Here is a 26,284-nt window from a genome sequence, read left to right on the forward strand (position 1 = left end):
ACTTTCTACAACTTCCACCCTTACACTGTACATATAATTAATGGATGCCTCCTTATTGTACTCAGAAATTCACTTAGAATTTCTGATTACAATTATATCTTATAACAGTTATAATCCATGATGTTCCAATAAAAACATTAGCACAATGGTCATAATCAATTTAAATTAAAATCATTCAATCTCATAAAATATTTACTCTTGATACATTTAGAAAAATTAGCTAAAAGTATGGAAAAGAAATGTTTTATTGCAGCTGATGGGTGGTTTAACCAGTGGAGAAAACAAAAGAACATTGTGGACTGAAGTAGGAGAAAAGATGAATCGTGGATAAGATAGGATGGCCAAAAAATATCTACAACGCAGAAAAAACTGCACTCTAATTTCATGCAACACCCAATCATACTTATTTGTTTAAATATGAAAATACTAAAGAATTTAAATCACTGAAAGAATTTATTATGGTTCTTTGCAGTGTTAATATTCAAAGCCAAAAAAAAAAAGGACTTCTAGAGATTGAAAAAAGTAAAACTCTTACATGTTTTAAGACAAAGCATTTACACCTGGATTCGTATTCAAATGCAAATACCTGGATGAGAACTGACATTTTTAATAACTCATTAATTAAATGGGGTGAAAAACTTGAAATGAAATATGGCTTGTTGGTAGACATTTGTACAAAAAGAAAGAAAGAAAAAGAGAGAGAAATGTGGGATAATGCTTTCTAAACTTCATACTGATAAATTCCACATTTTCAATGTTATTCTGGAAATACTGGATATACATTGGTACAGATTTTGTAAAGATTTTATTTCAATTCTAATAACTTTTTAAACTTGGAAGGTTATTTACATAAAAACACAGAATCTGCAGATGTCAATCTGGATTATGATGTTTTAGCACCTTCTCTTATATTTGTAAAGTTTAGTTATTTGGTAAAAATAAAATGTTTGATTATCTTTGGCAGTATGCAATTATTTTAGAATGCCAGGATGCTACAGGCACTGTTTAATAATTAATTAACTCTACTCCAAATAGTTTGAGATCACATTTTGTGACCAAAAGTAAACTTTCATTTTATTTTTTACTTCAAAAAGTCAATCATTAATTTTACATAAGACAATATTAAATCAATTTCATGGAAGTACTAAGCTAATATTGCAATTTGTTCTAATTCTTTTGATAGTGCCATTGATTCTGTTAGTGCACAAAATCAAAAGAGTTTTTAGAAGACTAAATTTTAGTTTATTGTATACAAATATCTGCTTTAAAAGGCCAAATTTCTCAGCTCTACAGATTTCAGGTTTTTGTCAATTGAACAAATATTTTTATTATTAAAGGCAATATTTCACATTTCTATCAATTTTTGATATATTTTGATTTAATTTTATCATTACTAAGATAAATTTTTATATCTAATTGAAAATAATTAAATAAAATTTGACTAAAATAAAAAAATAACATTGAACTATTAGTATATCATGATTAAAAGACAAAACATGGAGAGATTTTCTGGTTATAAAATAAGAGTGGTGCAAATTTCAATTAGTGAAACAGTAATTTATTACTAATTAGTAAAAATAACTTTATTACTCTTCAAATAATAAAAAAATAGTAAATTTACTAATTTCATAAATTGAGTAGTTCGTTTATTTTGTTAAGTTTTTTTTATTTTTTAATTGTTGTGTTATAGATTTTTTATGTTTTTTATGTCTTTTTGATATCTGTGTTTAGTATAGTTTATTTTTTATTTTTTTGTTTTTATTTTAGTGTTTAAATGTTAGAGTTATTCGTATAGTTTTGTTTTTTTTTTTTAGTATTATTTAGTGATTGTAGTAAGATAGTATTATGTTTGTTTGTTTTTTTTCTTTTTTTGTTTTTAGTTTTATTAGTGTGTGTTATTAGTCTAATTGTTGGTTTTTTTTTGTCTTTTTAGTTGTTTATTTTTTAGTTTAATTGTTTTTATGTTATTTTTTTTTGTTTTGTTTAAGTGTTTGAAGTGTGTTTGGTTTTTGTGTTTTTTCGTGATAGATTTTTTTTTTTATGTTATGATAGTTTGTTGTGTATTAGTTTTTTTTGGTGTTTTGTAGTATTATGTTTGTTTTATATAGTGTGTTTAGTTTTCTTTTTTTTTACAAAGGTTATTAAAAATTCATTTATTTTTTTTAAATTAAATTGTAATTAAAAAATTAAAAATTTAATATCACTTTTTTGGTAGTATTTTATGTTTTGTTTTGGTAGTAATTGTTGTAAAATAAAAAATGTTAACTTTATTACTCTTCAAATAATAAAAAAATAGTAAATTTACTAATTTCATAAATTGAGTATTTTTAAGCAATGTAGATTAATTTGGAATTCACTTTCAAAATTTTTATTGTACATATGCCAATCACACTAATTTTGTATTATTTAGTAAATAAATGAATTATGTTAGCTGTAAAATCATTATAAGCATATCTGAAATAATATAAATATATTTTAATAGAATAATTCAAATTTATGAAATATAAAAAAAATAAAGAAAAAAGTCATATCAATATGCAGTTGAATAAATTGATATTTATAATATATATAAAAATATATAAAATATGATAGAGTTTCAACCTACAGTTATGTAAAACTCACAGTTTCTTGAATTAGCATAAAGAAACATTATGCAAAAGTTATATAAATATATAAAATAATTCTCAAATCGCTAAGAAAGAAATTATAAGATGATGTGCGTAGGCTGTTTTTTTTTTTTTTTTCAAGCTTTGATGGTCCATAAAAAAAAAGACAAGTGTAAATAACAATGAATTTATTACCAAAAGTTAGATACAAACAAAGTTACTTTTCGATATAATCACCATGAAGATTGAGGCATTTATGATATTTATGGATGAGCTTTTTCATTCCCTTGTCATAGAATGTTGCCGCCAATGACTTGAGATGGGCCCTAACATTTCTTTGAAGATCGTCATTAGTCTCAAACCTCTGCCCTCCTAGCAACTTTTCCTGTTCAGAAAAGAGGTGGAAGTTGCTTGGCGCTATATGCTGGGTGTTTAAAGATAGTGAAGACTTTCACCTCTTTCCTGAACTGAAAATGTGACTAGGAGGGCAGAGATTTGAGATTAATAAACTAATGACAATCTTCAAAACAACATTGTTAAGGCCATCTCAATTCACTGGTGGCAACATTCTATAACAAGGGGATGGAAAAGCTCATCCACAGATATGACAAATTCCTCAATCTTCACAGTGATTATGTCAAAAAGTAACCATGTTTATATCTAACTTTTGGTAATAAATTCATTTTGTTATTTACACTTGTCTTTGTTTTATGGACCATCGGAGCTTGAAAAAACCACCCACATATTTATATATTTTATTTCTTATTTATTTAGTTTCTAAAGTTTAATTAATTTTTTTTTGTTATAATGTATGTAGGCTGTCTTTTTTTTCAAGCTTCGATGGTCCATAAAAACCATCGAATAGTAATGTATAATAGTAATTGTTATAGTAATGTAGTACATTTATACAGTGCCACAAGTGCAACGGGTGCACAGAGGATCCAAGACAAAGGGAGCCCAGAAGTGGGGTATAAAAAAATTAGGTATTAAAATTTTTAAAAAAATTATTGGTATTACATTTTCATTTTTAAATTTTCCCACTATGGAGCTAATTTCATAACATTTTTGATTAAAGTTAAAAATTAACTAACCACTTCTATTGTATTCGCTTTTTTTTATCTTTTCCAAAAAAAGAGAAATCAAAATAAAATACTGCACAGGGCACATGAAAAGCTAGTTACAGCACTACATTTATATATATGTTATGGTCAATGATTTGAGTATACTAAATCATATTTATGGCATTTGCACAATGACATGAATAGACAAAGCATAGATGTCAATAACTACTCTGTTGGACAATATTGGAAATGTGTTAAAACAACAATGCCCCCAGTGCTGCTCATGTAATGACGTGAACTGACATGGCAGCCACCATACTCAATGTACTGTAACCTTATTTTGTTTTTTTATTTTCATTCCTGTTAATGTTTAAATTATAGTAGTGAAAAGTTTTATATGAATTTTACAAATCAATGAGTAAGAAGAGGAAAGACACAAAGTCTATTTTGAATTTCAATGAATATGCCAAAAAAATTGAAGAACTTTAGGACAAAAAAGTGTTATTGTGTGCAGACTGCAACTCAAGTCTCAGTTCTTTAAATAAATATGATTAAATAAAGTCTGGTCATAAAGTATATAAATTTACTTATTTAAGTCTTAGGCTTATTAGGAGATAGAAAGGAATATAGGTCTTACACTACAGTTTATCCCTTATTTTGGCTTACATTCATTTAATTTTTTTAAAATAATGGAACATAGCATGTCTCGAGAAATAAATACATTGTGCATGCCTGTCTTGTATAACTAAATAAATGTACTTAATCATACATATAATGCTGTGATGCTCCAGAAAAAAAATGAATCACAATTTTCTACATTGATATTCAACAGTGACCAACAATTGACCACTATTCACTTCAATGCCCAGTAACTGTTTACTATACTTGCCTGAAGAGAACAAGGTGTGATACAAGATATAAATGTGTGGTCAAAGTTAAAGTATAGTCATGTTACTTTGGCCATATGCATAAGTGAACGAACATTTAACTTCATTTTATGTTTTGGTTACACCATTGACTATAACATATACAATATTACTATAAATATAAATATTACAATACAATATATTTAATGAATACATTATTATTATTATTTTTTTTAACTTTAAACTATCAGTGTTTGATATATACATATTTATCTAAACTTTCCCATTTTGCTTTAAAAAATCATTTTATTAACTTAAATTAAAAACTGCATTATTTGCATTTAAAAATAATAATATCATTCAATAGAAACAATATAAATTTAAATGTTTAAATTTAGTAATATTTTTACATACAATATTCAGTATCTAGATCAGGAAGTTCTATATTTGTATCATCATCTTTAAATTCTTCATTTGTTCCAAGTTTGTTGGAAGACATCCAGATTCCATTAGTGAATCTTTTGGATTTAGAAAAACAATCTGACTTCATCCAATGATCAGCAATATCAGGATAGTCTGATACTGAATTAGGAACACTGGATTTTTCTGCTGTTGAGCTGCTGCTGTCTGTTTCTAATTCAATTAATTTTTGTTTGCTTCTAAATTACATACATAAAATTTAATTATTTTATTATTGCGATACAAGTAACAAATTTTTTAAAATTAAACTTACCTTGTTGCATGGCTGACTGGTTCAATTCTAACTCTTGAATCAATATCAAAATCAGAATCTGATGAATGATTATCTTTTCTTTCACTATCATCAGAGCTATAATATTGAAGTTATAATTATAGGCTACTGATTTACTATCTAAATTTGCAAAACTTTATACAGTAACAAAAATATGATTTTTATATTAAACTAACCAATCAGATGCTATGGAATCATTATCTGAATCAGTCTTTAATTCTTGTTTAGTTTTATTTCCTTCTGGATCTATAACATCACTTTCATAACCTTCTTTAAATCTTTCTACCACTTCAATATGATCTAATTCTGCTAAATATTCATCTCCAAATTGATTTCCATCCTATACAACATTAGAAAATTAAATATCAATTTCTTGCCTAATATTAAAAATTATATTGGATGTAAACTTCCTTACTTCATTTGCACCTTGTTCAGTCAATAATTGTCCAGCATATATGCAAATAAACATTCCTTGAGGTATATCATTTAAACTCCTAATTCCCCATCCTCTTCTCTCTGTTTTAAAAACTTGTAATTGTACTTTTAAACCTCCCTGGACAACACGGTTCACACATGAGGAATTGCATTTGCAACGAGGATTACATTCATAGACACTGGGAAAAAAAGATATTTTAAAAATTTTGCATTTGGATATTACATAAATACATTTTATATTAATTTTTCTGAGAAAAAGATAAATTATTTTTAGTTCAAAATTAATGATTCAGCTAATTAAATTAAACTTAAAACTCTATATTAAGTCATTAATGCAAGACTATATACTTGTTTAAACGTGTGAAATACGTTTCATATATGGTGTATATATATGCATTGTCATCAGAGAGGTATGGCCTCAAAGTTTCAACCCTCTATATTAATTACAAATGGATAAAATTTGAGAGGCAAGATTTGAAGACATGATACAAAAAATAAACAAGCATTTAATAATAATAATAAATACATGTCATATTGTTAGGAAATTCCAGAATACAAACACATACACTGACACACTTTCCATGGGAAGAATCTAAAAACAATCGAAAGAAATCCTAAACGTGCTAGACAATTTTGTTTAATTCCTGCCATCTAGCGATGACACATTTGAAATGACATCACTACCAAAAAAAAAGATCACCTGATCAGATTCCCACACCTGATGAGGATATAACGTGAGCACACCTGATCTTCAGGCAGTTGTCCCACAAAAAGCTATCTTCAGTTTTGGTACATATCCTCTGAAGTGATTAGTCCATAAGGAATATCTTTTAATTTTGTGAATTGTGCAAGTGTCATCTCAAACATCTCCCCGGTCCTTCACAATTAGTCTACCACAGAAACGATCACCACTGCTGCAAAGAGGTAGGATAATTATTCGATTAAATGCAAACTCTCTCTCGATCTGTTAATGCATAGGAGACTCAGAGCATGGAAATTGCATCGCTAGTCTTTAATCAAGATATCCCTTAATATTCACATTCATGGTAATCATTGTAATCACTTTACTTTATATTAAACTTTTGTTGAATTTTAACTATGATGGTTCTTACTTGTGTATTGCTGACTTCGCTAACCCTCCCCACTCGAACTATAGAGCACCCTCCTATTGGAACATAACTAAACCTGAATATACTGGAATATTCGTGAGTTAGAACACAAATTTTTACTATCTTAACTAGTATCAGGTCCTGACATCAGAAGGATCTTGCAATCTTGATGACATTATATAGATTAAGTCATCCACTGACAAAGTGAGCAGATCTTGCCAATCCAACACTGATCACAGAGGTTAACAGTGCAACCTGTAACCCCCAACTTCTCACAATATGGTAATTATGTAATTCTCTTTTTAGTTACTATTATTTTTTTTATTATTTTTAAATTTCAAAAGACATTTCTCATAGAAATGGCATTTTATTCAACAGAATTTTCCAAAATTTATAATAGATTTAATAGTTTTCAAAAAACTACTGTATTACAGTATTTGACTTACTGTATTTACAAAAATCAAATACAATGGTGATACTTTGTAATTTATTTTTCTTTTTACTGATAATTTTAATTCATATAAATTTCACTATTTTATAAAAATAAATAGTTCTTCTGTAGAATACTTTAAATGTAAATAGACAATAAGCTAAATGTTCATTTTCGATCAAATTAATCTTTTTCTTTAATGATACAAATAAGAAATTACCAATTAAAATAAATTACTAAATTCCTTATAAGGAACTATATTGTTATCGTAAAATGTTTCATCAAGCCAATGTTAATTTCAAACATATAATATTTAAAATTCTATATTAAAAAAAAATTTCAGAAGTTCTTAATCATAAATAAAATTTGATTTGTTCTGAAGTTAAATCTGTCTATAAAAAATAAAAAAGTTTTCTGCAAATCTAAGATTATTTTTTTAAATAAAGTCAATTTTAACCTGTCTACAATTAAAATTTATCATTAATCAAACAATATAAAAGTTGATTTATTTATTATTAAATTTTAAAAAATATTTTAAACAACAAATAATAAATTAATATTTGAATTATAATTGTACAAAAATTTAAAAAAAAAACATCAACCTATATTGATTATACAGTTACCCACATATAACATGGTAGTTAGGTTCTGAAAAAGTGCTATGTTATGCAAATTTGTGCTATATGAAACAAAGGACTAATACAACACATAGGGTTAGGTTCCAAAAGTTAGCAAAAATATACTATTATATGTTCCTTAAAGCAATAAATAGAAAAATATGTTCCTTAAAGCAATCAATAATTAACTAACAATAACAATCAAGAGTACTGAATGTTAATATTAATTTTTTCTCATTGCTGAACACAGTAGCGTGCAGTGACATTTGATGATAGAGAAGCTGTGCCCACCCTGGATGGAATCATTGGAAGCATTATATGATATTTTAGTGTTTAGCATCCACGAGCTAAACCATGTGAGGTTGGTACTCTGTAAAGCACATGCACGAATGTGTATATTCTAGCTGCTTTACACGATTCAAATATTTTTGCCATGGAAGCTGTCCAGTATTTGACAATACAGTGCTTCTATTGGGAATATGCATACATGAATTTATATTAGAATATACAATAGTGATTTTATCATTGTTTTACACATGTATAGAAATTTGTAATAAAATACATAATGCGGTTATAATAAAATATTAATTTTAATTAATTCAAAGTACGTTAAAATATGAAAATAATCACACAATAAATATTTATATTTTAGAAAATACAAGGAAAGTGATGCTTCCACAGCTTCCATGGATGACATGCCACTGGCTGAACACCATTAAACAATGTTTTCTTTTTGGTGAAATATTATCATCATCATGAGCTTTTCTGTTGACATTTATCTCAATTATCGACAACATCTTGATTTTTTTCTATGTTTTTTCATAAAATTTGATATTTTTATTTGCTTACATTTTCCTATCTTTAAAAATTTAATCTTTTTATGTAGTAATTTTTCATTTAATCTTTAAAATAAAGCACAGTGATAGTCTTTCAGGTTCATTTAGAGCACTAATACCAACAACAGTGATACTACTTTTTAGGAAAGCTAGAATAGGAAGCTAGAACAAAATAAAAAAAAACTGTAAGATCAGTTCGCATTAAAAAAAAAAATGGGTGAATGGTACTGTACAAAACATTGAAAATTTCAATATTCTAAAATCTGTGGGCAAATATGAGACAATACATATGCTTGCTTGAATAAAAAAAAATATTGAATAATGGGATTAGCACTTATAAATTGTGACATTTTGTCCAGGGATGTTCTTTAACAGTGTTAGAGCAAAATTGTTTCATAAGAACACCATGTTGTATGGGGATATCCCAAATTCTCAAACCATGTTTTAGGAATGCCATGTTGTACGAGAAATACCCATACTTTGATATATAAAACTTCAACCATTAAAACTTCATACAATAAAATTAAAAAGTATGAAAGATAATTACCCAGTTATCAAAGGCTCATGCAATCTTTTGTAATAATAACCAGCATTTGGTAATCTTCCTGTAGGCAGTGCTTCTGTAGCTGCAACAGTCAACTGTTGGCATTGGCATTTATTTCGATCCTAATCAATATTATCATAGCTACATAAATATTAAAGAAATCCTCTAAAATTTATAATAAAGTATTATATAAACAACTTTACTTGACAGTTATCTTCACAATCACATCCACAAAGAAATTCTTCATCCAAATTCAGATTTACACCTTTAGCTGGAAATCTTGTACTAGAATATTCTACATATGGTGGATATTCTCTATTTATACTATTTATGCATGGAACAGGAATTGGTTCCTTCCCCTGAGTAATATCTTTAATTTGACAATTTATCTGTAAAATAAAATTAGTTTTATAATAATAAATTTCATATACAAGTAAAATTAACAAATACTTACAACTGAAGGAACAAATTCTGCAGATGTATTCACATAACTATCAAAACAAAACAAATCAACCATTAATTTTGATTTTGTTTCCATCAAGTAGCGGTGAACTTCAACTATATTTCTTAATCGTCTTCCACAAGGGCCTTGATAAAATACTATTCGTCTATTTCCGGCACGATGTTTTGCAATTTGTCTGTATAAATTTTCATATTTTAATTTATTCTGTAAATAAGTAACAAAATTTAAAATCGGCAGAGTTTAGATTTACCTTTCCCATCCTGTAAGAATTGGAATCCATAATGGATTTTCACTTTTATGTAATTTTTCTAAATTTTCTTCTTTAAGGCATTCTGGACAACACGTATGGGGAACATAAATAATTTTCTGACGCTGTATCTTACAAGTTTCTCTTTGGCCAGATTGTGAGGTGATGGTCAATGTTGACATAGCTGAAAAATTTTCAAAATATAATTACATAAAATACCGTTTTGAATAATTTTTAAACAATTATGTTAATTATAAATAATTTACTGTATAAATAACAATTATGCTATTTATACAGTAAGTGGGCATGAAATAAACTCTATTTATAATATATAATACATTTTTTATATACAATACAAAAGCTATTTATAGTAATCTCGTACAAAAAAATCATTTAAAAAAATAAAATGTATAAAAAAATTTTTGATGCTGCCAATATTTCTAGCATGACCTTAACTTTGAAGATCTCTACATGCTTGGTCATTGTCATTTTATATTTTCATAAAATATATATTCAAATATTCCTTTAAATTTTTAGTTAGATAATATGGATAATTATTATTATTATGTCCATCCCATAAAGCCTGGTTCCTACAAACCTCCTAGGTATCAGTTGATTTATTTAAGCTGATAATTTTATCTACCAACCCTCAAACAAATCCTTAAAGTTTATTTTCATTATACAGTGGTACTTTGACTTACGAGTGTCTCAACTTACAAGTTTTTTGAGATACAAGCTATCTCTCAACCAATTTTCTGCTTTGAGAAAAAGATGGAATAGGATGGAAGATATCTGACATCATAATTTTTAAGAAAAAGAAGATGGAAAAACTACTGTTTTTTTTCTTAAAAGTTTTTTCGTTTTTGTTACTCTTTCAATGTTTGACAGACTAGCTTTATAGAAAAATATGTGATCAAGTGACGTAGGCATTAGTTCATTTCCATGTTGTGTGTGGCGCCACTGTCTCTCATTTCTATCTTTTCTTCCTTTAATTATGCAGCATATGCCGCAACATCTGCAAAACAAGTTTATTGCAGTACACTATATTGTGTTTTTATACAATATTTGTTATCTATAAGTACGTTTTGTTATTTAAAACACATAACAAAAAAGTTGCAATGTTTTAGACAGGTCCAGAATGGATTAATGACATTTCAATTCATTTCAATGGGGAAAATTGATTTAACATAAGAGTAATTTGAGTTAAGAGTTCTGTCACAAAATGAATTAAACTCGTAAGTCAAGGTACCACTGTATTTGAAAATATTAAAAATACAATACATTATTTTAAATTTTAATTTTATTCAATAAATTATTATTATTGATTCTTATTTCATCCTATTTGTAATTTTTACTTATTTTATACCAATATCAAGAAGGATCAATAAATAAAAATAGTTGGGAATCTACCTATAAAATATTCAGATGATGTAAATGAAAAAGAAAAAGTGTAAAATGAAAACTACATCATAATTTTCATTTTTTTAAAAATATATTTAGTTATATATAAATAATATTTTCAATATATTGCTTGCTTTTGAAGGATTTAAATATAATTACTTTTCATTTTAGTGTATTGTGAAATGAAAAATTAAATAGTTTGCAAAATGCAAAATTTATTTACTTATTTTCAAATTTTTCACTTGATTTATAATCATTAAGAATTTTATACAACTTAGTTAGCATAAATATGTAAATTTAGAAAAATCTAAAAAGAGTTGCATAACTTCCCAGCTGTTATGAGTTTTTATTTAAAAAAACAACATTATTAAGCAAAAAACTAAAATTGTATCTGGAGCCATATGTTATCATATTGTATTAAAAATTTCTTTTCTTTTTAGTTACTATAAAATGGCAAAAAGCTTAATTTTGAGGGTAGGGATGAGTTTTATAAAAAAGTGTAAATGTTAATAATGAATAAAATCTTCATTAATTCCTACTCCTCTTGAGATATCTGACCCCCTCTATCTCCCCACCCTATCTCTGTAGATTTATATTCAATTTCTTTAATTATAAATATTGCAAAATTAAATACAAACCTATATAAACTGCATATATTCATAAATGCACTCATATGTCTTTTTGTTTTTGTATAAGTTTATATGTATTTTTATTATATATACTGTAGAATCTTATTTTATACAAAACTGTACTTACAGATTTGTGCATTTACAGATGTCAAATGATAAAATAAAACACTTACTGGAATATAAACAGAATCTGAAAACAAAACACCTTGGTATTTCCAGCAAACAAGTAAAAATTTAATAAAATAAAAACGTTTTCGACTATTTTTAATAGTCCTCTTCAGTTAGACTCTTTAAATTGAAAATGGAACATAAAATAGAATGCTTCTTTAAAAAGAAGAATTAGAACAAAAATAGAATGCCAGCAATAACATCATTTAAATTTAAAATAATAAAATAAAACTAACATGAAATAAAAGTAACATAAAAATAGTACAAATTAAACAGTAAAATAAAACAAAGTATTAATATAATTAATTGTAGTAAAAAAATTTCCATGCACTAGAAAGACTATCAGCATCTCTATGGTTGATGCAACCTTTGGTATTATGCGCCTTGTAAATCTCTAGTTTTTCAATGTATTTAATAAGATGTTTGTTAGTGGCAGTCTTAATTATGGAAGCTTTATCCCAATAAATATTGACATCTTGTTCTTTTGCAAAGGCTGCCAGTACAGTACTGTCCAAGTGTTTAGTAATTAAATATTTATGCTCCTGCAACCTTTGTTTTAAAGACCTCATGGTAGCACCAACATAAACTAACTCTGAATTAAAATGGCAGTCAGTTAATGGGATTGAATATACTCCTGATGTGTTGTTTCGATTTAGTTTCAACTTATCGTTCCGTAGAATTCTGTAAATTGTAGGATTACGTCGATAGATCATTTTAACATTGTTCTTGCAAGCTATTTTCTTAAAGATGGAATGTAGGAAAGGAATATAGTTGAGAACTACCTTTCGGTCTTCGTTGGTGGTAGTAGGATGTTTATTTATTGGATTACAAAATTTATCAATAAGAGCGTTAATCTCACGTAAATGATATCCATGTTGTACAGCTATTGTGCGTATGTAATTTAGCTCTCTATATGTGTCATAAATACTTGTACAGTGGGTATAGGCCCGTTTTATCCAAGATCTAAAGGCTGCATGTTTAAAGTTGCTGGGATCGAATGAATTCTTTGGAATAATAATAGGAAGATAGCTAGGCTTTCGATAAATGTTCGTCCATATTTCACCAAATTTACAAGTGATGGATAGATCCAGGAAGTTTACATTCAGGTCACTTTTTTGTTCCAATGATAGCGTCAAACCATATGGGTTGTTATTCATTTTGTTAAGGAACTCGCTAGCGTTATTAATATTCCTCCAAATGATGAACACATCATCCACATATCTTGCATATAAAATTATGTCGTTGTTGAAGATGGGCAGTACTTTATTTTCTAAACGTCGTAATACTAGTTCACATAATATTGGGGATATTGGGCTCTCCATTGGAACTCCTCGTTGTTGTAAATATGTGTTGCCTTCAAATGCAAAAAACGAAGTATAACAAATTAGGTGTGCGAGTTCTAATATGTGTTCATGAAATTTTGTAGCATTATTAACATTCGTAAAAAGGAAATCTCTTATCTCGCAAAAACAAGGTGGTAATTTTATAGATGGAAATAATGATTTAAAATCCATTACGGTCATAAATTCATTGTCTTCTAGGCTAATATTTCTGAGCTTATCCACCAGTTGAACAGAGTTATTAATAGCATACGGGTGATCTTGAAGTCGCGGCTGGATATAATAACTCTGTTCAACTGGTGGATAAGCTCAGAAATATTAGCCTAGAAGACAATGAATTTATGACCGTAATGGATTTTAAATCATTATTTCCATCTATAAAATTACCACCTTGTTTTTGCGAGATAAGAGATTTCCTTTTTACGAATGTTAATAATGCTACAAAATTTCATGAACACATATTAGAACTCGCACACCTAATTTGTTATACTTCGTTTTTTGCATTTGAAGGCAACACATATTTACAACAACGAGGAGTTCCAATGGGGAGCCCAATATCCCCAGTATTATGTGAACTAGTATTACGACGTTTAGAAAATAAAGTACTGCCTATCTTCAACAACGACATAATTTTATATGCAAGATATGTGGATGATGTGTTCATCATTTGGAGGAATATTAATAACGCTAGCGAGTTCCTTAACAAAATGAATAACAACCCATATGGTTTGACGCTATCATTGGAACAAAAAAGTGACCTGAATGTAAACTTCCTGGATCTATCCATCACTTGTAAATTTGGTGAAATATGGACGAACATTTATCAAAAGCCTAGCTATCTTCCTATTATTATTCCAAAGAATTCATTCGATCCCAGCAACTTTAAACATGCAGCCTTTAGATCTTGGATAAAACGGGCCTATACCCACTGTACAAGTATTTATGACACATATAGAGAGCTAAATTACATACGCACAATAGCTGTACAACATGGATATCATTTACGTGAGATTAACGCTCTTATTGATAAATTTTGTAATCCAATAAATAAACATCCTACTACCACCAACGAAGACCGAAAGGTAGTTCTCAACTATATTCCTTTCCTACATTCCATCTTTAAGAAAATAGCTTGCAAGAACAATGTTAAAATGATCTATCGACGTAATCCTACAATTTACAGAATTCTACGGAACGATAAGTTGAAACTAAATCGAAACAACACATCAGGAGTATATTCAATCCCATTAACTGACTGCCATTTTAATTCAGAGTTAGTTTATGTTGGTGCTACCATGAGGTCTTTAAAACAAAGGTTGCAGGAGCATAAATATTTAATTACTAAACACTTGGACAGTACTGTACTGGCAGCCTTTGCAAAAGAACAAGATGTCAATATTTATTGGGATAAAGCTTCCATAATTAAGACTGCCACTAACAAACATCTTATTAAATACATTGAAAAACTAGAGATTTACAAGGCGCATAATACCAAAGGTTGCATCAACCATAGAGATGCTGATAGTCTTTCTAGTGCATGGAAATTTTTTTACTACAATTAATTATATTAATACTTTGTTTTATTTTACTGTTTAATTTGTACTATTTTTATGTTACTTTTATTTCATGTTAGTTTTATTTTATTATTTTAAATTTAAATGATGTTATTGCTGGCATTCTATTTTTGTTCTAATTCTTCTTTTTAAAGAAGCATTCTATTTTATGTTCCATTTTCAATTTAAAGAGTCTAACTGAAGAGGACTATTAAAAATAGTCGAAAACGTTTTTATTTTATTAAATTTTTACTTGTTTGCTGGAAATACCAAGGTGTTTTGTTTTCAGATGTCAAATGTTTAAATGTTTAGATTTACTTACTGCTGGTGCAACTGAATCTGATTCTTAAGTTAGCAAACTGCTTTTCCAGCTTCTGACATTCTAAACACAGAGTACTACATGTGAGCAAATGCTACTCACTGTAGTAATACTCTGATTTTCATGTATTTTTTCTAAAGTGATACAATTGATATGATATATTGCATATTTTGCCCTGTATATTTTAAAACATTGGAACAATTAAAATGTAATTCATCATAATAAAAACGTTTTAAACCCATTTTAATATTTCCTATTAATTAAATGATTGCATAAGTATGTGGGCAAATCATGTGGGACTACTTAAGGTAAAGTACAAATTTATGCAGAATTTTATTTTACACAGTATCTGCTGGCATTCAATCCTTGCATGAAAAAAAGACCATACTATCATATATTAATTTTATAGTTTTAAGTGATCTGCTATTATTGCTTATTGTAACTTTACTGTTTAAGAGAATAGACTTAGTATTTAACAGAATTGTTTAACTTAAGAAAAAGAAAGTGATATTTAAAAGTTTATAACTTAATACATATTTTAAAAATTGCAATTTTATTACAAAAAAAATTAATGTTAAAAATATATTAACAACAGCAAAATGTTTTTAAAAGTATTTCTTAATTATCGTAAGAATTAAACTGAAAAGCATTTTGATGACCTTGATCAAAATATTTTAATTTCAGTTTTTAATTTACCTATCTCAAAACTTATTTACACACCATTGTATGAGCTCTCCTGAGGTAGTTGAGTAGTTGATTTTTTTGCCACATTACGAGATCCTAATTCTGGAAGAGAAGAAGTATGCTTTCTAGCTACTTGAGGTCTGGAGTATGCTTGAATTAATTTATTATTTGTATCTGTTGATTCGATATTTGTTACTGAAACAAAATATTTTAGAAGTTTGAAATCAATAACTTTTTTTTTTTTTTTTGATGAGATGTCCTTTGATGAATTATCCTTACTTTGATGAGATGTTGGTTCTTCTGTTCCTCTAGTATATTCCACATATGGCTGATGTTTTTTTTTGGTCACTACATTATGCCTTCGATTTTTACCACTCAAACGATTTGCTTGAGCAGCAGCCTACAAATTTGAGTAAATGTAATATTAAATTTATATTTTTAAAAATAAATGAAAAACTAAATTTAATATAAACATTCTATTACTAATTCATCATATAATGGAGCAAGACGCGTTGATCCTCTATAAATCCATTCTGTTCTGTGATCAGCATGGAAAACCATTTTGACTAGACTTGCATCCACTTCTAACACTCTAGCTATCCACCTAAATAAATAAAATAAAATAAAAAAGAGAACAATTTTTATAAATTTCTCTATTAAATCAATAATTTAACAAAACTATCAGTTATATTTACCACTGTCCATTCCATTCAGTCCTCACTATTTGACCAGGCTGTAATTTTACCATTGGACGCTATTTGAAAAGAGAAAGTAAAGTAGAAAATTCAAAATTATTCAAATAACAAAATATCCTATTATCATATACCACCTTTAAATAAAACCAAACTAATGAAGGAAAACAAACATAAGCTTAAAGACACCAACCAATGCCGAATTATCGGACTAGAAACGGCTATAGTAATATTAATAAAAAAGAAAGGGAGTCAGGGGATAAGAAAGAAGAGAAAAGATAGGGTGAATTTGGTTGAGAAATGTAGTTATAATTATGTATAAGAATATAGTGGGACAGTATGACACAAATCCTATATTTTTTATCGATTTTATTTTCAAAACGTACCTATCTTTAATTTATATTTTTGCCTTAAACCTATTTTGTCTTGTGTTCCGTTATACGAAATGTTATAGGAAGCAGAGTTTAATTTGCATTTAATGAAACACCCTTTAATTAAAATAATAAACATTAGTTCAAATGTATTAAACTCTTTAATGGTTATTTAAATGCTAAGATAAGCATTAGATATTAAGAAAATTTATAAATTTAAAGTTATAAAAGAAAAAAATAAGTGGCATACATTTAATTTGTTGTTTAATTAAAATAAAAAAGTGCGATTCTAGCCCGATAATTCGGCATTGGTTGGTTTCTTTATGTATAATGGGTTAGTTGTTGTTTATTTATAAACATATGCTTAATTATCCTTTAATTAATGTTACTAAAATATAATAATTACAAAGATTAGGAAAAATTTCTTTGTATACATCATTTTAAACAGTAGAATAAATTAATGACTAGTACTGTATAAAAAAACTTAATGACTTCTGGACACACATTGAACAGGATACTTTTCCTGTAGATATGAAAAGAATACTGTTCAATGTCTTATTTAATTTCCAGTGCTATTAAAAATGAAAATATGAATATGAATATATATATATATATATTCATTCTTTGGCTATTTGTATAGAATATAAAACCTAAAAATCTTTATTCTGTTTTTTTATTATCCCTTAACAATTTTTAAGAACTAATTCTTTAATATGAGAAGAGATAGTCAAGAGTAACCTTTGAAAATGGCAATGATTGTTACATTGTGATGTTAATAGTACTATATCTTAGTTGTTATTAATTAGGTTAAGGTGTTATTAGTATGATGTGATTCTTGCCAATTCAAACAAATTATTTTTATCATTTTTTGAAAAGGATAGTAATGTGATCTAGACTTTTCTCTCAAGATCGCTGAAGGATCAGTTGTATTGCATATGCCATGCTATTGATATTTGAGAACCACATGCAGCTCAACCACTGATGGGTTTTAACATCAATGATTTAGGCATTCAATGGTGTCTTATAATTAACATATTTTAATAAATTATTGTATTTTATATATTTTCACTCACATTTATTCATAATTGTAAGATATTAATTAATAGTAATTATTTCAAGACTAAAATAAAATGAATCTGTATATTAATTAATAAATTTTTTTTATAAACTACAATTTTGGAAAATACAAGATAGATAATACTCAAAAATACTTTCATTGTTTTATTAGAAATGTAATTTATAAAGATGTTATTTACTTTTACAAAATTAAATATTTTGCTATTTACTTTATATAATTAATTAAAAGTATCAAAAAATTTTAAACTTACTTCAGGATATTGTTGAAGATAACTTTTAATGAATTCTTTGGAGTCAGGATGTATATCTTCCCACACTTCTTTCCCTGATGAGAAATTTATTCTGATTATTTATGTATATATATTTATTATGATAAATTTCAGAACATATGACAAATACACCTACTTGATTCACAGACTAAATATACTTCATTATGTTTCACATACTGTGCATAGCCATCATCAAAGAAAACGAGATACCTACATGAAAAAGTGTTATAAATTCTGAACTTTTTCTATTAATTTTGACTGAATAATTTCCAAAAAAACATTTGGGAAATTTTTATTATACATAGTAATTAGTAGCAGTATACAAGAACAATATTATGACTCTGGAAAACTGTAAATATTTTGTTATAAAACTATATAGAAAATATTTACATACATATAGAAGGTACAGTACCTGTATCTATTCATTAGTTTAGGTGGTTCTGCAATAACACCCGCATACAAAGATGATCTAGGACTCCAATGTTCATCTCTATAATGAGCTAGAAATACATAGAAGCAAAATAATTATTATATTAGTTACACATTATATTACACATTATTATATTAGTTACACATTTTTGAAAATAAATTTTAAACTGGCTTATAAAGAAAACTTCAACTATCAGAGAAAGTTTATTCATTCAAAAATTTTGGATTAACCAATTTTTATGAAAATGTTCTAAATATTTATTGATAAATAATTTCTAATAAAAACATTTCAATTATAAAGTTTGCATCTTACCAACAACTCTTGAGCCAACTGAAAGAATTACATCAGGAGGTTGAAAATATGCTAGATGTTTTGGTAAATAAGCACGATTAGAATTTGCTTTTCCCATGTCAAACTTAATCTTGCAATACTTTTTCCCTAAAATATTTGTTTTGATATTAACAATTCTTGCTCTTTGCCAAACACCCAAATAACTTGCTCTCATGGCATATACTCTCATGCCAACTGATAGTTCTCTGTAAAAGAAAAATATGTCAAAATGTTTTAAACTAAAATTTTAAATGTCCTGAATAATTAATACATACTTTCTTATTACTGGTCCTATTCCTGGAAGCACAGGTTTTTGGATTTCATACTGTCCCACAATATCTACATCCTTAACAAAATTCTTTGTAGTGTTATTGAGTGTATTCTAAATTAAAAAGAATGATTAAAATTAACATATATATTTTTAAAAAAGCAAGTTAATATATAAAACAAATTTTATTAATTATTTACTGAGAACAACAGTAAAAAATATTTGAATCATATATATCACTGAATAATTAATTAATTTACTAATAATAAAATTAATTAATTATGTATCTGTGAAAACAGGGGTTTTAGACCTACTTTGGTGACACCAAATGTGAAATTGGGATCATATTCCAGTTTCCCGCTCACTACCAGAATGGTAAAATGTTAAGATTTGTCAAAATCCTCTTGTCAGTCCTGACACCAGTTAGGGTAAACTAGTCACATCCTAACTCACAAATTAAATTAGTATTTTCCAAGTGATTTGAAATAACTTCAAAGAATGACCAGAACTTTAGGAGAGTTTATTTAATGGAATATGTGAAGTTGACAATGGCCCTAGGCAATAAGTTGATAAGGCATAAATGATAATTTAGAATATAATGAAAATATTTATTTAAACATCTAATTATAAAATATGTACATAATACATCCTAAAATATAGATGAAACCAATTGAGTAAATCACTATACAATATAAATGGAGAAGATCTAATATCTAGCCTCTAAACATAGTTTTATTTGAGAGAGTTTACAATAATTTGTAATTGTTACCTGTTCACATACATCTGAGATGGTAAAGTTGAGAAAACTTAAATAATATCTGGAGACCGAGAACTGAGAGATATGTTGGTTGAAGACTTGGGCACTTGACAAGGGTGTCAAATGAAAGCAAGAACTAAAACACAGCTAAAACATAACCAGAGCACTGTTTTAAGGTAAACCCTTCACCTTTAATACTTGACGAACAACAAATAGTATTGCTTGAACATCAAATCATGTTTCCGACATGAGGAGTAAGTCAGTCAGTTTTTGCTGATAGTTGAGTGAGACATCATACTCAACTATCATTTTAGGAGGAACTAAATCATTTCTCTCCATGACTCAAAGGAAGTGCTTCCTTTCACAAAGATAAATTTCCTATCAAGTTGATTTGAAATAATATTTAAAAATATTAATTTAACAATCTCTTTAAAATATCTCCCCTCAACTCCAGGTTATCACATATCTAATAGATAAATGAGAAAGAGACAATATAACAGAATTTTAAAAGTCTGTTTACTGATAAGAAATAATTTAAAAATCTTTTAAATAGAAATTTCTATTATTATTTTAAAATATTAATTATCTCACATGTAATATCAAAACAACAGCTCCTTTAAATGCTTATTAATTTTGGAGGAACATGTATATATGGAATGTATACAAAATAAAATTTGAATTCTTAAAATTTTATTAATTTGAACAAAGAATGAAACTTTATAGATCAGATCATCATTGTAGATAAACTATTTTTATATATCTTATTATTAGCATCAGTGGCAATGCTATATAATTTTACATCATCATATACTACAATGTCTAATTACAGTTATAGAGTTATTGTTATTAATATTGTTATTGTCAAATGTTATTAATATAAATTACAATTATAATTGTAATGATAAAATTGCTTTATTTTTTTCCAATTTTGAGGCCCGAAACCCAGAGTGCTAGGCATGTACCTAATGGACAATCAGGCACTTATTAGCATAAAGATTGGCAATATAAACATTTGGTATAAGAGAAAATTTGATAATTATTTTTCTACATAAGGATAGACCAACTTTTTTCAGTTTTGGTGTAAAATTGTACCATTAAGCTTAAGTCACAGACCAAAAGATGTTTATTATGTGTATATGGAAAATGTGACATTTTGAATTCTTAAATAACAGAGTATAACTAGATGACATTTTAATAAGAGCAGGAACATTTTAACATTAACTAGCCACTTGGAAATTCTGGCAAATGCAAGAAAGCCTGGTATCCTCTGAAACCAGTTAACACAGTACTGGAGTTATATAAGATATGCATAATGTTTGAAACCAATGAGAAATGCTTTATTAAGCATAACAAATTTTAAGCATAATATTAACAGAAGACATTAATAATGATTATATTATTATATTCAGATTAACCTAATTACTTAGTATTATTTTTCCTATAATTAAATAATGTTTTTTAAGAAGGCCAGTTTTAATACAATGCCAAGGCCAAATTTTGTTGTCAGTTCAGCCCAGATTGACAGCACTGAGCAGTATGCTGGTTTATTGAAGATTCAGTCAATTTTCATTTATGTATTGAAAAGTCAGTGTTGATTCAATAACCTACTTTTCCTAACAATGAAAATATACATTCACATATGTTCAATGTTTGATAATACTTATACCAACCCTGGCAAAAATTATGAAGTCATTTCTTCATTAGAATGTTTTTAGTGTTATAATTAAGCGTGTAACAAAAATAAAAAAATAAAACAAGCAAATGATACAAAGTACTTTTTTAATAATAGTGAAATGTTTTGATTACTTTAAGTATGACTTAAACAATCATGAACAGCCCAGAACTGTTGATGTAATAAAGATCAGCATGTTTATTCTTTTACCTGATATATAATCCCAAATAATAACTGAGATAGGAAATTTTGTTGTTTTCTTTAGGCATTTGTCCTTACAAGCTTCATTAGAATGGCACCAGACAAAAGTTTCAGCATCATCTCCACGGCCAATGCAAATTAATGACTCTTCATTAAATTTCACTTTCATCCAATCATCTTCAGTCCACAATTGCTTCAGTTTGACCCATGGTAACATTATTTTCTTAGGGTTACATCATCTGTTCTGTCACACCTACTTCTTTCTACTTCCTATTCATCTCTTTTGTTGTACTGTACATTTCCTGTTTTCAAGGCATGTTCTTTTAGTTTCTTATCCTGATGCTTTGATGTCTTTCATGGTTGACCAGAATTTTTGGTTTTTTAATATTTGGTGCAAGTATAAAGCAAAATTTGCTTTATACTTGCACCAAATTTTAGATACAGCTGACTGTGAACAACCCCTATCTTTTGCAACAGTCCTTGCTGAATTATGATCATTATGGAGTTTTACAATCTTTATCATTATTTCAATAAATGTTCAAGGAACCATAATTTTGTTAAAAGAAGAGTAAATCATTGCTACAAGCATTTGCTTTATATTCAGACTTACTATTTGCACATTGAACAGTACAGCAAGCAATGTTTTAAATACTCTAAATATAAGATGATTTCACAATTTTTCCTCAGTGTTCCAAAATTTTTCCACTATGTAATGTTAAAAAAGTTTATGTATTTAATTTATGTAATGTTATGTTGATTGTTTAAATTATTCATAATATAAACAAAATGTCTTGCTATTATTAAAAAATTATTTTGTATCAATTGCTTCTTTTGTTTCTTTGCTAAATGTTTAAAACACTGTAAAAACAAACAGTTTCATAATAAAGTAATTCCATAATTTTTGCCAGGAGTTGTATATTTTCAAAGCAAAATTTTGTATATTTGGATACACTGCTATTAAGAATACAAAAGTTATAAGTGAAAAGATAACTTGAATTGTATTTTTCAAATAATATAAACAAGAAAAGTTGTATTTTTCTATGAATCATTATCCAAATATTGATAATTATAATTAAAAATATCAATATAAATATTTGCTGCTAACACTAGTCTATTTTTATATATATTTAACTTACAGAATGTTTTGGGCTTTTGATGTGTTGATTTGGAGCTAACTGAGCAAGGTTTGAATCAGCTCTCATTAGCTGAAGAGTAAATCTTGCCCTTGCTTGTTGTAGTGCATCCGATGTATTTCCTAAAAATTGATAAGAAATTAATGTACAGTATTAATATTTAATAACAACAGGTGCATGTCTGTATTTAATTTCAATATTAAAAACTATGATATTTTACTCTTATAATTATGATATAAAAACTATATAGTTCCAAACATATTCTAGACCAGTAATGCCCAAACTATGGCCCCTGAGTCAAATCCAGTACACATAAATATATCAGATAACCAAATAAATAATGAGGTTTTTGAAAAGTGAATAAAAATGCTTGTATTTTTTGTTTAGAATAATTTTATTCACCAAAATATCACCTTCACAGTCAATTACATTTTCCAAACGGAAGGGCAGTTTGAAAATACAATTCTTAGCATTAAAACTTGAGTTACTTTTATAGTTGCATGATTTGTAAATTGTTTTCCACACACATTATTTATTATCCAAAGATTAAAAAAAAAAATTGTGGTAATCTGATGGAGATAAGGGTAGAATAGGAAGGATGAAGTAAAAGTTCCATCCCAATTGCATGATTTTATTTTTTGTAATTTCTGCAGTATGTGGGTGAGTGTTATCTTGTAAAAACAAAAGCAACTCAACAATTACATGACTGTTTTTGTCTTAATTTGTCATGTACTCTTTGTGGTGTGGTTCACTGTACAAATTGCTGTGAAGGTTTGACCAATGTTAAAATACTTGTGATTGACAATACCCATCAAAGTACACCAAATACAAAGAAACATTTTTTTCTGGAGTCATTCAAATCATTTATAAAAATGGTATTTTCAAACTTTCCTCCTGTTGAGAAAGTGTAAGATGAATATTTTAATGAATAAAATTATTTTATTCATCAAAATAAAAAAATGACATTATTTATTTGGTTACCTGATATTTGACACATCCCTTATAAATGATAGACAAATATAAGACTTATGTACAATTATACCTGACAATTGAAAAGTTTCTGTAGTACTGATCTAGACTATTATTTTCATTACAAAGGAGTCAATACTTATGACGAAGACAAATGTTTACCAGTCAACTGAAGGCTATAAGATTTACCTTCACTAGCCATCTCAAAATCTTGTTTTTTAACATGTGAAAAAACTTTTAGTAGTAACAAGCAGAGCAATTGGACTGTAGTTGGCAGGATTACTTTTGTCTTTGTTTTTGTAAATCTTATTATAAATTATTGTATTCCAAGAATCAGGAGTTATCTTAGCTAAAAATATTGCATTATAATAAACCACTTTAAAAAATTCAGGAAGTATACCTTATACAAGGTGTAGTTATAAAATATAATAAAGGTGTTACAAATTTTTATTTATATAAGTATAATAGTGACTATTTTATATTTAATTTTTTAATAATTTTCATATTTGTAATAAATAAAAATTTATGAAAAATTTTAATTAAATAAAAACAGATAAGAATGATTTCATATGTTTTCATGAAAAATACATTAAAAAATATAATCATATAGGTAATTTTTAAAATTTGAAATACTGATTTATTTCTTCTCATAGATCATATAAATTAAAAATTCAAAATAAAAAGAATAAAGTATATCATATATATTTTGGAATATGTTTATAGTTATTTAAATCAAATTCTGTATGTTAACATTTAATATAGAATGAACTAAATTTGATTCTTAAAATTACATTTTCAATTTCCTAAAATTCTCAATATCCTCAATTTCTAAATTATATTTAGAAAAATAATAAAAGAATCTTACGTGAATTTTGAGATGAATATTGAATTTCTTCAAGTTTTCTTGTTGAAGTATCATCCTTCAACACTGAAATTCTGAAAAGATTTTTAAAACAAAAAAATTATTAAAACCGAAATATATTTATAATTTTTTAAACTTATTTTTAGTCTATATTGGGAGAAAATAGTTCAAGTCTATGGGGTGAGTGAGCAAAGCAAATCATGTAACCATGGAAAAGGAATGTTTTTCTGTGGGACATTTAGTCAAACATCACAATTGTTCATATTCAAAAATAAAGAAGTTTTTTTTTATTCTAGAATCTAAAGTTAATCTCCATCAAAATGTTTGATTTTGATTGAGAAAACCTGAAAGAAAATAGGAGAAGGAAGTAAAAAAAAAAAATTTTCATATAATTTGAATAAAAACTGCTTTTTCCAATTAATTTTAGTATTGATGTATTTTGAAATGGATTTGAACTTAACTTATATTACTTCTCAGTCAAAATTAGACAGATGAAGGCATACATATTAATGAAATTTTTATGAATAATCTACATTGGAAACAAGTAAGCCAAGCCCCTAGTAAATAATAATAATAATTTTAGATTAATTCACTTAGAAAAACTCACAGAATAAAAATTAAACAGCAAGAATTAAAATAATCAAAATTTCAAGGTCAGTTTCTCAGAATTTCAAGGTCCTAAGTTCAAAAATGTAAAAATCTTTGTGGGGTCAGTTTTTGACCAATTGTCATACTTTCCCTTTGTTATATATAACAAAGTCAGGAAAGTAAAAATATTTTATTAATATATTTTATCAGACACTACATCCCTTTTTTATGTTAAATTATATTAATTAAAATATCACTATCATAATAATATATTTTCATTATTTCTTATAAATAGAATTTTTTTTACTTACAATATAGTACTCTTTAAAATTTTCATGTTTTCTTCTGTTTTGTTATAAATACCATCGATCTCTTTACACTTCTCTGTTATAAATAATAACTATTTTAATTTTATTGAAAATTTAACTAAAAAGTATTTAAGTATTCAAATAATTTTTAATTTTTATCTTTATTTGTGAAATTTGAATATGAAACATGATCCAACTAGAAAGCCAAAAATAAATTTAAATCTATTAAAATTTTTACAAATATAATAATTATAATAATCAATCTATGTAATAATTAAGTTATTTAGAAATAAAATAC

At 26.8% G+C, this 26,284-nt stretch overlaps 1 protein-coding gene across 6 annotated transcripts in view; it reads right to left on the reverse strand.

Annotated features, from left to right (window-relative positions):
* Positions 1-26,284, reverse strand: part of LOC136982853 (histone-lysine N-methyltransferase SETDB1-like) — a 120,261-nt gene that overhangs the window by 12,858 nt on the left and 81,119 nt on the right. For all 6 annotated transcript variants that reach the window (XM_067279386.1, XM_067279388.1, XM_067279387.1 and 3 more), the window contains 20 exons: positions 25,990-26,062; positions 25,094-25,164; positions 23,263-23,381; positions 19,504-19,610; positions 19,211-19,434; positions 18,881-18,968; positions 18,605-18,678; positions 18,451-18,524; positions 16,755-16,813; positions 16,543-16,663; positions 16,339-16,459; positions 16,096-16,254; positions 9,969-10,149; positions 9,710-9,893; positions 9,459-9,644; positions 9,259-9,377; positions 5,700-5,898; positions 5,461-5,624; positions 5,267-5,362; positions 4,948-5,192 (listed from right to left, as the gene is read on the reverse strand). In XM_067279386.1, the coding sequence (XP_067135487.1) occupies positions 4,948-5,192; positions 5,267-5,362; positions 5,461-5,624; positions 5,700-5,898; positions 9,259-9,377; positions 9,459-9,644; positions 9,710-9,893; positions 9,969-10,149; positions 16,096-16,254; positions 16,339-16,459; positions 16,543-16,663; positions 16,755-16,813; positions 18,451-18,524; positions 18,605-18,678; positions 18,881-18,968; positions 19,211-19,434; positions 19,504-19,610; positions 23,263-23,381; positions 25,094-25,164; positions 25,990-26,062 (2,664 nt within the window). The remainder of the gene's footprint in view (positions 1-4,947; positions 5,193-5,266; positions 5,363-5,460; positions 5,625-5,699; positions 5,899-9,258; positions 9,378-9,458; positions 9,645-9,709; positions 9,894-9,968; positions 10,150-16,095; positions 16,255-16,338; positions 16,460-16,542; positions 16,664-16,754; positions 16,814-18,450; positions 18,525-18,604; positions 18,679-18,880; positions 18,969-19,210; positions 19,435-19,503; positions 19,611-23,262; positions 23,382-25,093; positions 25,165-25,989; positions 26,063-26,284) is intronic.

Source organism: Centruroides vittatus, unplaced genomic scaffold, assembly GCF_030686945.1.
Source record: "Centruroides vittatus isolate TY-2023 unplaced genomic scaffold, ASM3068694v2 contig_866, whole genome shotgun sequence".
In the NCBI taxonomy this organism is placed as follows: Eukaryota; Metazoa; Arthropoda; class Arachnida; order Scorpiones; family Buthidae; genus Centruroides; species Centruroides vittatus.